This window comes from Scaptodrosophila lebanonensis, unplaced genomic scaffold (assembly GCF_003285725.1).
Source record: "Scaptodrosophila lebanonensis strain 11010-0011.00,11010-0021.00 unplaced genomic scaffold, SlebRS2 tig00000001-arrow-pilon, whole genome shotgun sequence".
Classification (NCBI taxonomy): domain Eukaryota; kingdom Metazoa; phylum Arthropoda; class Insecta; order Diptera; family Drosophilidae; genus Scaptodrosophila; species Scaptodrosophila lebanonensis.
Genome location: NW_022060529.1, coordinates 6,992,299 through 7,005,850, shown reverse-complemented (window position 1 = coordinate 7,005,850; position 13,552 = coordinate 6,992,299). Strand labels below are relative to the sequence as shown.

The following is a 13,552-nucleotide window of genomic DNA, read 5'->3' as shown; positions in this document are numbered from 1 at the left end:
AAAATTTTTGTACTTTTGATAAAAATCTTAATGCATTTCGTATTTCTGCACATCGAACGACTATCCATTTATAGCAGATCTTACAATTTAACCATTTACCTAATAATATCGATCAGGAGTTTTACTCTCAGTTTGACATGTTATAGCCTAAATCTGCAAGACATTTCATAATAAAATATTAAAAAAATATATATATATTATACTCTTTTACCCTATACGGGTATAAAAATTATAAATCCATTTAGATTTCTGAATAGTTTTCAGTGTGCTCGAGAGCCTTACTGGGTCTAGCCAGGCGAATGCCGGAGGCGTTCAGTTTAGTTCGTATGTAGTGCTAAGCCATGCGACAACAATGACCACAGTTCCGCCGCCATTCCACGCGACGTGCTAACATTTATCGATTTTTGATATCCGCAAACATAAAGGTGTATGTGTGGGTGTGCTTTGGTTGCTGGAATTTGCTAAAAGTGTCGAGTGGATACGATTATCGAGTATTTGAAGCAACTTTTATGTGGCTCCCAGCAGCTGCAGCGCATATGTACATGTAGGCCCCTCGACCGGCGATAAGAGACATCGACGGCCTATACATGAGCATGCTGGGCTTTGTCTATCTGGTTCTTATACTGGGCTGGATACTGATCGTACTGTTTTTGAAATGCAAGAAATCTCTAGCGGCGCCATTTGCCTTCGGCGACAATTATACCGACGCCATTGCCGAAACTGGTGAGTTGTGTAGAAGACTTTAAGGAGTAGTCATGTAAACATCCTTTGTGGGGCAGATCGTCGACCCTCGGTACATGTAATACAATTGCCAAGCGAGGATCTTGAACAGGAGGAGCGCTTTATTAATGGTTTTCATCGGAACACTGCCAATTTGCAGCGCCATTCGCATCGATCACAACGCTCGACCCTGGACCAGCGCACCATTGAGACAACCTACCCTACAGATGCGGTAGTTAATCCTGCATATACCAACGACGAGGACTATGTGATAAACGGTAAGATCAAATGTGGCAATTCTTACACTGGAAGGTTGATAATAAAATGAAATTGGTGTTACAGCGCCGCCACCTTCCTACGAGGAAGTAATGCGACAGCCTCAGGTGTATCCGCAGGTGCGGTCCAACAATCGTAAGATAAGCGATATGAACATTTGAGCTAAGAAGAAGTATCTTCTAAGATTAGTAATACTAAATTGTAAATAGTTTCATTTGTGAACTGTGATTCTTACAACGCGTACTTTTTCAATTAATGTAGAAGGAAATAACTTCAACAATTCTTCGTACAATATAACACAAAAAAAAAAAAAAATGTTGATATTGATGATTTCTTGATTAATTTCTTTTTCTAATCAAACACTATTCACTTTTTGAAGATCGATTAATTACACACACTCGCATATAGAAAATGTACAAAATGATTTTATATATGATTACAATAAACATCAGTCAGAAGTGTTTAAAATGTATATATAAATAAATTATGCTTACTGAAAACGATAACACAATACATACATACATAAATAAGTAATAGAAAAATAAAATGTTGGCAATTTGCTAATTAAGTCACTAAATTCGATATAAAAATATGTTTTAGTGTTTCTGGCATGTTATACCCTTGCAAAGAGTTCTCCACAAACGAACATTTTTATTAATTTATTTTTCTACAATTTTCATTTGTTCATTTTCTTGGCAACGTCTGTTAAAGTGTTGCGAAATTCAAAGAACGTGAAATAAAGGCTGGTTTCTAAAAATATTATTTTGCCAGATCCAAGTGTAAACTGTTACACCTATCTGGGGCATTACCCTTTTCACCTTCGGTACAGGGTTGACGATTCAAGGTAGTTGACTAGATCAAATAGCTGCTAAGCTTTGGAAAGGATATTGGTTATGTAGATCTTTCCCCTATTTGATATACCAAACCGTTCGGTAAATGAGGTTTGCAAGGGTATGCAGACGTCGGCATGCCGAAGCTCTGAGGTTTTTTACATTTTTGATAAATTATCTACGCTGTGCATTTGAATGAACCCCTCCAATGCGGTTGGTATTGTTCCCTTAAAGTTCAGCCTGTGGGTGGCTATAATGCGGGCCGCGAGACATTTCAGCGTGGAGTGAGCATTCTGGTATCCATGCAGTACATTAGCCAGTGTGCCTTAAATATATTTAATAACGTAAGTAAGCCAATCATTACTTATAATATCATCCACTTACTTTGCTTGCATGCTGCCGCTGCTGTTTGACCTGCAGCATTTACGGCATCCAAATGTGCGCCCGCCTCAACAAATAGTTGCACAATACGTGCCATTTCCGTGTGCCGCTCCTGTGTGCCATTCACCCTAGTAACTAAAATGTGTAGCGGTGTGTTGCGCGAAGCATCGACGGCAAGGACAGAGGCGCCGCAGTGCACAAGCACCAGAGCAGTGGCATAGCAAGGGAATCTAATACAGGTCGTTAATTGTTAGCTTGACATTTAGATATATTGCCTCATTTCTGAGTGTAGTAGCAGTAGGGCGGTGACGCACCTGCACATCTCATTGGTGTAGAACTCATCCACAGGGGTCACGCCATTTACAGCTAGATGCAGCAAAGTTTGGCCATCCTGCAACCGTGTATCGTTTTGGATAAACTTTCTTACTACAAGGAACAGCTGCTGAATTTGCTCCTCGTTGATGTCCTGATCTTTCCTGCGGCGAGCTAATTGTGTGACAATTTTGATTAAATACAATGCTGTAATGCAGTTCTGATTATTTTGGTCCTGAAACACAAAAAGGGTATATGATTAATATTAGTGGAGGTCCTTTCATTTGGTCAACTCACCTGCAGCATGCTGGCACAGGAGTTTGGTTTGGCATTCAACATTTTACATTTATTCAGTTCGATCTCATGTTGGCACTTGGCGAGAACTGGAACAACATGATCCAGGGTCAAGCGGTGATTGGCTACACGCAATATTTGCGCAAAGAGCTGAGCAAATCTTAATAAATCACGTTCAACGGACAGCTGCAAGAATAAATAAAAATATAGAAGGCATTTTTTTTGCTTATTGGGGAAACTCCACGCCTAAATGCATATTTTTTAGCGCAGGTTCATAGGTGGATATGCAACAATAGAGTTAAATTGTTATGGTTTGTAAGTTAGAATTATTAGAGTTAAAAAAAAAGAAATCTGAAATCTGATCCCGTTACTGTTTCTTCGTTTGGGAAATCAAGAAGTCCTATACAATAAAAAGTATAAGGCTTAGAATGGAATAAGACTCACATTATTGCGCATGCGCAAATCGATAGCATAGTTCCATAGCACTTGACACTGTTCGTAACGTCCCTGATCAGCCATGACGGCACCACGATAAATAATCGCTTGTGGCAGTTCCGGATTTTGTCTGCCCAGTATGCGTTCGCGTATAGTCAACGACTCCATGTGTATAGAGTGGTGATTCAACTTGATAGCATTCAGTTCTGGCAAATTTTCAGTCTCAAACCAACTATCGTAGGCGGGTATGGGCTGCAAAACTCGCTTGCGCACAATATTTTGCGGATTCTCATAACGCAGCTGCATGGCCCGCATTAGATAGCTGTATGCCCGATTAACATCGTACTTGAGCTTGTCATTGGCATATGTGGCACCTAGCAGCTCCATTGCCGTGATTTGCTCCTCGAGACTCATTAGTCCAGGACGCTGAAGGAATTCCTCCAGAACCTCCTCATGCAAACGCTCGGCTGCCTGCAGCGCTGGCGTTATGCCCAGCTCATTCTTGTGCAATGTTGCACCATGATCTAAAAGTAGACGTACTACATCTAGATGTCCACTTTCGGCAGCATAGTGCAATGCAGTGGCACCACACAACGCCTGACCGTTGGTGCGCGCCCCGTTCTTGAGAAGCGTGTCCACGACCAACTCGTGTCCCTTATAAGCAGCAATCATTATACAGGTGTTGTTGAAAGCATTGGTGGCATTCACTTCAGCTCCGTGCTCAATTAGGTAACGCACAATATCCAGACGACCTACGAATCAAAATAAAATAAGTTATGTAGGAAAGTGTCCAACAAAGAATAGTATACCTTCATAGCAGGCCGCACGCAGCGGAGAACTTTGCGCCTTGGTATTGTGATTGACGTTGGCTTTGGCTTGTACCAGCAGCTTCACAATTTGTAGATGACCCATGCCAGCTGCGACCCACAGGGGCGTGGCACCGTAAACCACCAGACCATCGAATATGACATTACATTCCCGTTCGAGATCTATGTCGTAGTGAGACAGAAGCGTCTTCACAAACGTAACATTACCGGACATGGCGGCCATCGTAAGAGGCGTGAGTGATTGGCCATCGGGCTCATCGAATCTCTGCAAAGATATGACAGGTTTTCACGCACTTTTAGAGGCAGTGTATTTATATTAAAAATGAGGCCAAAGTCAAGGCGCGTGTAGCCGAAAATAAAAGTTTCACATGTACAGAGATGTTGGCGGTCAAAAATGAATTTGCAGCATAAATCTTCGGAAACATCAAATTCATGCGCTGGATCGCAAATTAAAAAATACAGTTGAAATTGTTTAAAACGTCATTTAAGGCATTTAAGGGTCTTATTCTTTCAAACTGGTTTTAATGTCGACTAAACAATTCATATTTATTAATTGTCTTCTTGGTTAGTTGGTTCAATAATTTTCACGACAGGAGGCGTTTAGAAATATATAATTTATCAAATCCGAGTAATATTCACACGATTTGCACTATTCACTTATATATGTACGTATAAATATATACATATGTACATACATTTATTTTTACCAGGGTACTAATAAAAAGCGAAACAGCGGGGGCGAATTTCTTTGTTCGTGCTACGTTGTCCCATGTGCGATTTGGTTTTTGGCACGGCACATGTAAATATTACAAATTGTCCACGCTTACACACACAAACATTCATTAAAATATGTAGATATAGAATATTCATATACATCATTTAGATCCAGGCACCATTGCCGGGGCGAGAGGCGCACATTCATATTCAGAATTCGCAATGGGAAACAATTTTGCTGAACTGAGCTGTTATTGCGTTTTGCACGAGGGAAATGCGATTCTGACCAAAATAGACTCTAGGTCAAGCAACTGCTGTCTGAGTAGTAAACTGTTCATAACATATGGCAACAGACTCACCGCCGGATAAGTTATATAGCTTGCAATAGGCAGCGTGTCTTTAGCACCACGCCAGAAATTAGCGCCTGGCCATGCGGACTCGTACCAGCGTTTGCGTGTGCTACAAAAAAGGATTGTCAGTAAACAATCAGAAGCAACGATTTAAGGTTACGTTAAGCTGTGCTTTACCGATACAATTCCGCGTTCATGTTATCCTCGTGGAAAATTGAAACTACACTGAAAGGCGCAGCTGTCAAAAGGTCCTGACTACAAGCAAGAGCTCAAAAACTCAATAAAACTTCGTCTCATGAGGGCAACAACGAACATGACTAACATGGTATCCTTCGCCCAGTCTGCATAACACCCTTAAGTTTGCATATGATAGGGGTGGCCAGTCATGGGGGTTGAAAAAGGACAAGGGAGAGTGCGCAAATGCACGCGTAGCTCGATGGCCAGCTGATGCCGGAATGGAGAGAATGCGAGAGAGAGTGACGCATAATTGGGGTTTGTTTACAATTGGCAGCTGTTCATTTTAATTGTTTTATATTACATTCCATTGAAGAATCGTGCAGGTTTCATGTGCCTGCATATCCAGGTTTTTCTATAGGCGCATATGCATTTCATATATACATCTTCAGAGACTAACAAGAAACTCAAAACACTTTCTTTAATCGGCAATTAAATTTAGTCAAATGGATATTTTTTTAGGTTGCGCGCTTTAGTTCAATGTTCACACATCATTTAGTATTTTACCGAAAACAAACATTATAGTAAAAACTCAATTCAGGAACTGTAAATGCTTTGGCACGGCGCCAATGGGTTGTCAACTTGTCCAGAGCTGTGCTATGAGTAATTAGATAAAGATGGGCCGCGAATATTCCATATATGTATGGTAGTATGTATGTAGTAGGTAAATTAATTTGCGCGCAACATTTTCAAATTAAATGTGAAAGTGACGCGCATGCTTTAAATAAAGATTTGTAAATGCATATATGTATGTATGTATATTAACATTAAATGCCCATACATAGACGAAAAAGTATATATGTATGTACATGTGTAGGTTTGTATCCATATTTATGTATCACTATCACTTGCCCATTAATTGACGGCATTTTTCGCAAATTAACAATTACTTCGCCAAGCAATTACTTGGCAAGCATTCGCAAATTTGTATGTGTAGACACATGTTTTATAAACAAATCAAATGCATATGTACAAGGGCGTACGCAGAGGGGGGCGGGGCCGTTACCCCAACTACAATTAATGTTGCCATAAAAGTCGACCACACGTTCATTATTATGACGCACTATTTCGCCTTAAAATTTAACTGAGTTGGATTTGTTGAAGTTCTTTCATTGATCATATGCATAAATTATTTTTTAAATGCATCGTGCATTACTTAATCAAAAAATAAAATTAATTTTTGGGGCCCCTTTTGTAAAAGCTGCGTACGCCCTTGCATATGTGCATATGTACATATGTATGTATATATATGTATGTGTATATGCATAAGTATGTACATAAAATTTGTTGTTCTGTTGATACGAGGTGGGGACACCTCGCTTGAGACTCACAAGATGCAGGCGATAAACAAAGAAAAGCGGTTGAATCTTAGAAAGAACTCGGAAAATACGCAATTGAATATCAATAAAAAATCATGGTGAAATACGCTCCGTATAATGGGAGCACAATTTCCAAACAACATACATATGCACACATACATATACATATGTACATACATATACATATGTATGTATGTGCGATGAATAAGCAAAACTTTTCTTTAATGACGCAGTAGTAAATAAGAGCGAAAAAGCTGCGCACGCCGACTCGCATGCTCATTATGCGAAATACATAAACACAACATACATACATATATACAAATGTGTGGGTGTATGTGTTAACAATTTTCCATGCTGGTACATACCGTGTTGACCAAATAATTCTGAATCTCCTTTCTTTTTACGCCATTTAAGGCGGCGACGAAGCGCTTCATTTGACTATTACGAGCAGACAAATAAATTGTATTTAGCTGCGAGAACTTTAAGTTCCCATCACTAGCGAACTTCTCGCGCAGCTCCTCGGCCAGCTCAAAAAGGATCGCATGCGCCATGTTAAACCCCAAGTCAAGGCCATCGTCGTAAAGTTCCGTGTGCGCATTCGGCTCGCCGTCCACATCCATATCGATATCCATAGCTGGTATGTAGAGCAGGAGATGTGTCGTTCACGCGTTTCATGAAAATCAAACGACACTGTCTATAACTTAATGTTTGCAAATTGTTTTGTTCCCTGCAATGGGCAGATCGGGTGTTATTTTTTATTTTTTCTGGAGGGGCTGACAAAATGAACCCAGCTGTGCTATCGCTATCGTTTGCTTTTAGACAAAAATCGATAGTGCATGGGCAAGAGTGGCCACGTAGTTGTTTTTTTTTTTTGTTTGTTTTAGCTTTTACGTATGGGCACCGCAATTGCGCGCAAATTTGAATTCAAATACTAATTTTTATTGTTCACATACATATATTTATTTATTACGATTTTTTATTACAATATCGAATAAATTGATAAAAACTTATGTGCAAACATGAAACAATTGTAATGTTTAGTGAAATATCGCTTGAAATGTTGTAGTTTCTCCTCTCTTCGCGTGTTTTTGTGCGAAATTACGTTTTGAGCTTGTATATTTATTTAAATAATTCTGTTTAAGCTTCAATGTGAATTTGTTCACATTGGGCAATCTAATATCTAATTCGTTTTTAAATGAATGTGTGTTGCTTACGTCTACCCAATGTACTAGTTCATCGAGGCGTTTGTATGGGTCATATTTTTCCACTCGTTTTTGTATTTTAAACGACGACCGTGCACTGCATCATTCTTTTGGAAAACTATGCCTAAACGCAACGAATTTATCGAATGCTATTTATATACGTCACCTATCTAGTGACATAATGATGTCTTCAAACTTCTTTTTAGTTTTCAAGCTTTTTATGCTTTCTTCTATGTTAGTCGGTTTTCACATAATGGTAAAGAGTGCAATATTTTTATTTCCTATTGCATTCAATTCGTGTGCAATTTAGATCCATGAAAGTTTAGTTAGGTTGCCGTTCTTAAAAATCAGCTCAACCGCATGAGTCTAAGCGCGTTTTTTCGTTTTACCATCATATCTTTATATCATCTCGATTATTTTTCCCGTTTTCAACTGAATTGGAGCTTAAATATGTAATCCTGTGTACATGAAACATTGTTGCCGATCACGAATGTCAATTTAATCCATTCACTAACTTGTTCATATTCATGCCCGTACATACATATGATAGATAGGTACCGACGACATGTTGCAAATTACGACGGGAAATTTTGTAAATACTTGAATTTGGGATCTTGTTTCTAATCTGTGCAGTTCTTCAGAAAAAGTTCGTATATTTAGTTTCTTGATTGAAAAGCAGCAGTGCACTTGATATTTTTCATTTCTTGATTTGTGTATTATAACTTGTGTATATTTGAAGTATGTTCATTTTCTTGAAAATCTAAAACCGCAGCGTTTTAAAAGATTATAAACATGTTAATTATATGTATGTGTTTTTAAAAATTCCAAAGAAATACAATACAGTAAGCTTTTTTTTAAAAAAATAATTAACAATTGCCCATGCGCCTCCGAACCTTAAAATTCATTTCAGCTTCAATATCTATTATCACCAGATTTGTAAGCGCATGGAACTTATAAATATAAACTACAACAACTACATACATGTGCCTTACTAGCTAGTTTAGCTAGTACATTAACTAAAAGCTACAATTTAATTTATAATACAAATTAAATTAAAATAGCGTGTTCAAGAAGCCAATAAATAACTCTAAAGCTCTACTAGGGTAAACTGTAGTGCAAAAGAATTTACTTGTTTATGGTCGCAGCTTCGTCCAGGCACTTTAGTTGGAGGCTGCAATGGGTATATTAGTGACGACGGTAGCCGGTGCTACGGACGGGGTCGGTGGAGCTGACTTGTTCAGCGGAGTCTCGGGCTTCAGTCCGTTGGTATTCAAGCTGTTGCGCGAGTTACGCTTACGCTGTGGACGACTAGAGTTTCCGTTAACACTTTTTGACGACGGCGATGGCGTCTTAATAGTGGAGTCTGGCACGGACAGCACACTTTGCGATTTATCACCACCAGCACCGGCACTAGCGGAACGGGAGCTGCTAGCACCGGCTCCATTTTTCTGAGAGGATAAATTTCCGCGCCTATTGCGACGGCGGTTGTTGTTAGTTTTAACAACAGGTTTGATGGTTGTTTTGTTTGGATCAAAGTAGCTATCCAAAAGTTCAATTAGTTCGGTTTTATCCTCACTCTTTAGATTAGATATGGCCTGGAGAGCCTCTGTTATTCCTTCCTTATGTTTCTCGGACCAGATGGCACTCAAGGTGGTCAAATCGAAGCCTTGCTCAGCCAGCACAATGCGGAATTTCACAGCACGCACACGGTGGTATAGGGTGGTCTTGAAATAGTTCAAGAACACTGGACGGAAGGAGTTCTGACGCTCCAAATTCTCGTTCTGTGTATCCAATTCGCGAATATCACAGCCAATCGGCTTGGCAAACGGCTTCAGGGCATTGAAGAGATTCTCCAATACCTCTGAAGACTCCGGCTGAGCCTTACGCTCCATTCCATTGCTCAGCTGCAGAGCCACATTAAAGGCCAGTTTGGCACGCACACTGGCATTGCCATCGAACTCCTCGCGTTCAAACTGGATGCCATTCTTCAAACGCTTCTCATTGGTTACATTAACAGCGGCATTGTTGTTGCTGTCGGCGATATTTTCCGATTTGTTGTCATCATCGTTGGTCTTCGACAAGATCTTGGACAACTTGCGTAGAGTGTAGCGTTTGGTATCGCTTATAGACGATTTGGCCAAGTTGAGGCCATTTGCAAACGATTTGACGGTCTTAGTAAACCTGTCCAGCAGGCTATATTTCTTGAGCGACTCCAAAATCATATAGGGTATGAATTTGCGCTCCTCGTGGTAGACCAAGACAATGCCATCCGAGTTGGCATTCTTCGATTTAAGCTGCTCAAGCCAGTCAAGGAAGTCTTTGAGTGCAGCGATTTCCGATTTTGATTTAATGATCTGCAAAAATCAATAAATTCGGTTCTGTTATCCATTCAGTGGGTGTGACGGTGGGGCTTACCTTGTAGGTCTGCATCGACTTCAGCATACGATAAAAACCAATCGAAATAACACGAACCTGATGACGCTGGCGTGCGGCAGGGTTGAGATTCATATACGGCATAATGTATTGCTCAAAATGGTCAGTTGGAGTATAAGCGGCCAACTGGACAATCTGTCAGTGTATAAAAAATACATACATATATCGAAAAAGAAAGTTAGGTTAGGATTGAGCCAAGTATCTATCTCTATGCTCAAGAACAAGCGCTACAGGTCGCTGACCTCAGTGGAATATGTACCGTTATTCCACACAAACACACACACACACGCGTGCATACGTACCTCATCAATAAGACGGCGTCCAGTGGTATCTATATCAACACCAACCAAAATGTAATTGCCATTTGGCAGCTGCTCCTTTACACCCACAGCAGATGAGGACTGATCAGCAGCCGCAATGGCAATATTATCGGCAACCATTTTAGTATACGAACTGTTCGATGAAAGTACAAAAATGGGTTAGGACAATGTATGTATGTATGTATGTATGTATGTATGTACATCTCTAGATTTGTGATAAATAAAAAATTGAAAATGCAATTCTGCTCACTCCTTACTTTGCAACACAAATAAAAAGAAAATTTTAAAATCGAGTTCTGCAAAATGGCAGTGATTTTTTTTCTTTGTGACTAACTGTCAAATTTTTTCTCGATGACGAGAATTTAGAGCGCAAAATTTTTTACAATCCGCGCTAAACGAACACTGGCAACCGAATGTGGGATGCGGAATTTTCAAAGATGACGCGGTAGCTTGAGCTGTAATTACATGAAACGGCACTTTTCCAGGACTTTGCAGCCATATTTTTTTCACTTGGCCTCTCAACTTTTTCTTTTACCACACCAACACATAACACACACTTTAAGGGATCACCGCTAATGTACTCTTACCTTTGCACTTCGTGTTTTAACTCGATAGGCTCTCTCGCTTTTTACGAACTTTTTCCTTTATTTTTCAAAAGGGTAAAGCGGTTTTCCGTTCGACGAGCTTTCACAAATAAGAAACAATTCGTACGACTAACCAAAACGAAATGACTAAAATATTATTTGAAACCAGGGTATGTCAAATTTGGTCAAATTTCATTTGTAGTAGGCTCTGAATTTGAAAATATTCTGTTAAGTACAATGGGCCAAATAGCTGACTCAACAACTAAATTTATTTTGCAAATTGTGCTGCTAAGCTGTTTACAATTTATGATTCTTCTTCGCGCCCGCACAATATTTGTGGAGCTGCACTTGTCACTTGCGGTCTGCAGTCTTTGTTGCTGTTGCGTACGATAATTTAGGTTAATTATATTTAGCACTTGTTCTTCGGCCACTTTATCACTCTTGTTTCCTTAATATTGTACTAGAAGATATTTTTTTAAATTCACATATAAATTATATACAATTGGTGAGATATGGAAACCGGCACTATATGTTTAGACTGGTCTAAAATTGCAATATTTTTTTCTAAATTTGCACAGCACGCATAAGAGACAGCACTGATAAGGCTTAGCAGGGTTACCAGCTACGCAGCAATGATATTGCGATATTGTACAGTACTTTCTGGTGTTCACAGATGAAGGACAAACATTCTTATTATCGTGAAGTACATTAGTAGATTATCTTCAAAAAATATTAAAAAGTAATTGTATGTAATTTATATATCCACCGTTTTCTGGTCAGCTTAGTAGTGCTGCCAGATGTACGAAAAAAGAAGATTTTATCTATGTGGCAGTAAATTGGTAGCACTTTTGGCAAAAAACAAAACAAAGTCAGCTGTCTTCGTTCCTCTGAGTTGGTAAAAAATTTGGAAATAGTTTTAAATTTAAAAGTAAGCGCATATTACAGGAAACTGTGGATATTGTTGGAAATATTTTGCAGCAACAGAAGCGCACTCAGAACGTCTGCAAGATATGCTTGCTGCAGCCACAATAACAACAACTATTGATAAAAAACTTGCACAGATAAGAGTGTAAATCAGACAATACACGTACATTGTACATAGCATTCAATATGCTGTCTTATATCAAACGAAAACTCTCTGAATCGGACGCCAGTGGCGCGAACGCTAACGCGAGCGCCAACGGCAGTACGAGCGTGAAAGCAAGCGCGTGCATTAGCGGCCAAAATAGTAGCAAAGTAAACACCGAAGATATTTTGCGCAAGACAAGTCAAATGTCGCTCAATAACGAAGTTGTTCCCGTTGGTGAGGATGCGCTTCTTCACGAGCTGGGATATCGGAACGCAACAGACCTGCAGGAGACGATTTATGGTGATTTTAGAGTTCTTACATTGTAAATTATATAATTAGCTAAGTCCCAATTGTTATCAATCGTTGTTCAGATCTCTTGCGCAGCATACGCGATCCGGAGAAGCCATGTACGCTGGAGGATTTGAATGTAGTTTGGGAGGAAGGTATCTTTGTGATGCCCCCAACTCGATCAAATGTGTCTGTGGTAAGATACAAAATATTTTTTTTTTGCCAATTTGCATATGTAACGATGTTTTCCCTCTATATTTGCAATTGCAGGTTCGCATTGAATTCAATCCAACAGTTCCACATTGCTCGTTGGCAACATTAATTGGCCTTTGTATACGTATCAAAGTCGAGCGTGGACTGCCCCACAATATCAAGTTAGATATTTACATAAAAAAAGGTGCACATCAAACAGAGGAGGAGAGTAAGTGGGCGCATTTAAAATGCAATTATCTATTTAAACAATTTCTAAACTTTGCAGTTAACAAACAAATCAATGACAAAGAACGGATTGCAGCTGCCATGGAAAATCCCAACTTAAGAGAGCTAGTAGAGAACTGCATAAAGGATGAAGAGTAGAGCGCATGGAATGTGATTTGTGTAGACTAGACTTTAAATTTAAAATAAGCGACTTTTTTGTATTGATAACTTCTGGTAAATTGTTATATGCCTGCAAGACTGTGTGTTTCACTAAACGGCCTTATATTTCAATATTTTACCCATTGCGGCTTATCATTGTTTTCACTTTGAACACGAATGTCTCGTTTTCCTATCTGGTGTTGCAACTACCTTGTGGCTGATAAGTGATATACCAAATGCTTCCATTAATGCCCTATGCCTATACGTGTGGGATATTTCTAATCACCATTTGTTTATATTTTCATATCTAGAAATCAATAGAAAACCGTGTGCAGCACTTGAACTGAGTTTTGTGAATGAATAGCGGCCATATTTTTTTTTTTATAGC

At 39.3% G+C, this 13,552-nt stretch overlaps 4 protein-coding genes across 6 annotated transcripts; 2 read left to right on the top strand and 2 right to left on the bottom strand.

Annotated features, from left to right (window-relative positions):
• The first annotated feature begins 111 nt into the window (after positions 1-111).
• Positions 112-1,157, top strand: LOC115634188. Its single transcript, XM_030531775.1, has 3 exons — positions 112-723; positions 780-998; positions 1,063-1,157. Exons 1-3 carry the CDS (start codon positions 588-590, stop codon positions 1,155-1,157), a joined length of 450 nt encoding a protein of 149 aa, XP_030387635.1. The 5' UTR covers positions 112-587.
• A 244-nt stretch (positions 1,158-1,401) lies between these two features.
• On the bottom strand, positions 1,402-7,488 carry LOC115623750 (protein fem-1 homolog B). 2 transcript variants are annotated; one of them, XM_030518296.1, is made up of 8 exons: positions 5,317-5,336; positions 5,149-5,248; positions 4,058-4,340; positions 3,258-4,000; positions 2,817-2,999; positions 2,522-2,754; positions 2,211-2,437; positions 1,402-2,151 (listed from the first exon to the last, which is right to left on the bottom strand). In XM_030518296.1, exons 1-8 carry the CDS (start codon positions 5,334-5,336, stop codon positions 1,985-1,987), a joined length of 1,956 nt encoding a protein of 651 aa, XP_030374156.1. In that variant the 3' UTR covers positions 1,402-1,984. The 2 variants fall into 2 exon arrangements, with proteins under 2 accessions (XP_030374156.1, XP_030374148.1); XM_030518288.1 differs by lacking the exons at positions 5,149-5,248; positions 5,317-5,336 and adding an exon at positions 7,058-7,488.
• A 162-nt stretch (positions 7,489-7,650) lies between these two features.
• Positions 7,651-11,382, bottom strand: LOC115633819 (maternal protein exuperantia). Of its 2 annotated transcripts, none has more exons than XM_030531305.1 (5): positions 11,235-11,382; positions 10,630-10,780; positions 10,310-10,462; positions 9,024-10,248; positions 7,651-8,654 (listed from the first exon to the last, which is right to left on the bottom strand). In XM_030531305.1, exons 2-4 carry the CDS (start codon positions 10,765-10,767, stop codon positions 9,055-9,057), a joined length of 1,485 nt encoding a protein of 494 aa, XP_030387165.1. In that variant the 5' UTR covers positions 10,768-10,780; positions 11,235-11,382; the 3' UTR covers positions 7,651-8,654; positions 9,024-9,054. The 2 variants fall into 2 exon arrangements, with proteins under 2 accessions (XP_030387165.1, XP_030387166.1); XM_030531306.1 differs by lacking the exon at positions 11,235-11,382 and adding an exon at positions 10,905-11,046.
• Positions 11,383-12,121: 739 nt separating this feature from the next.
• LOC115633950 (MIP18 family protein galla-1) lies at positions 12,122-13,261 on the top strand. The gene is made up of 4 exons (XM_030531468.1): positions 12,122-12,600; positions 12,672-12,784; positions 12,859-13,009; positions 13,067-13,261. Exons 1-4 carry the CDS (start codon positions 12,342-12,344, stop codon positions 13,162-13,164), a joined length of 621 nt encoding a protein of 206 aa, XP_030387328.1. The 5' UTR covers positions 12,122-12,341; the 3' UTR covers positions 13,165-13,261.
• Positions 13,262-13,552: the final 291 nt, after the last annotated feature.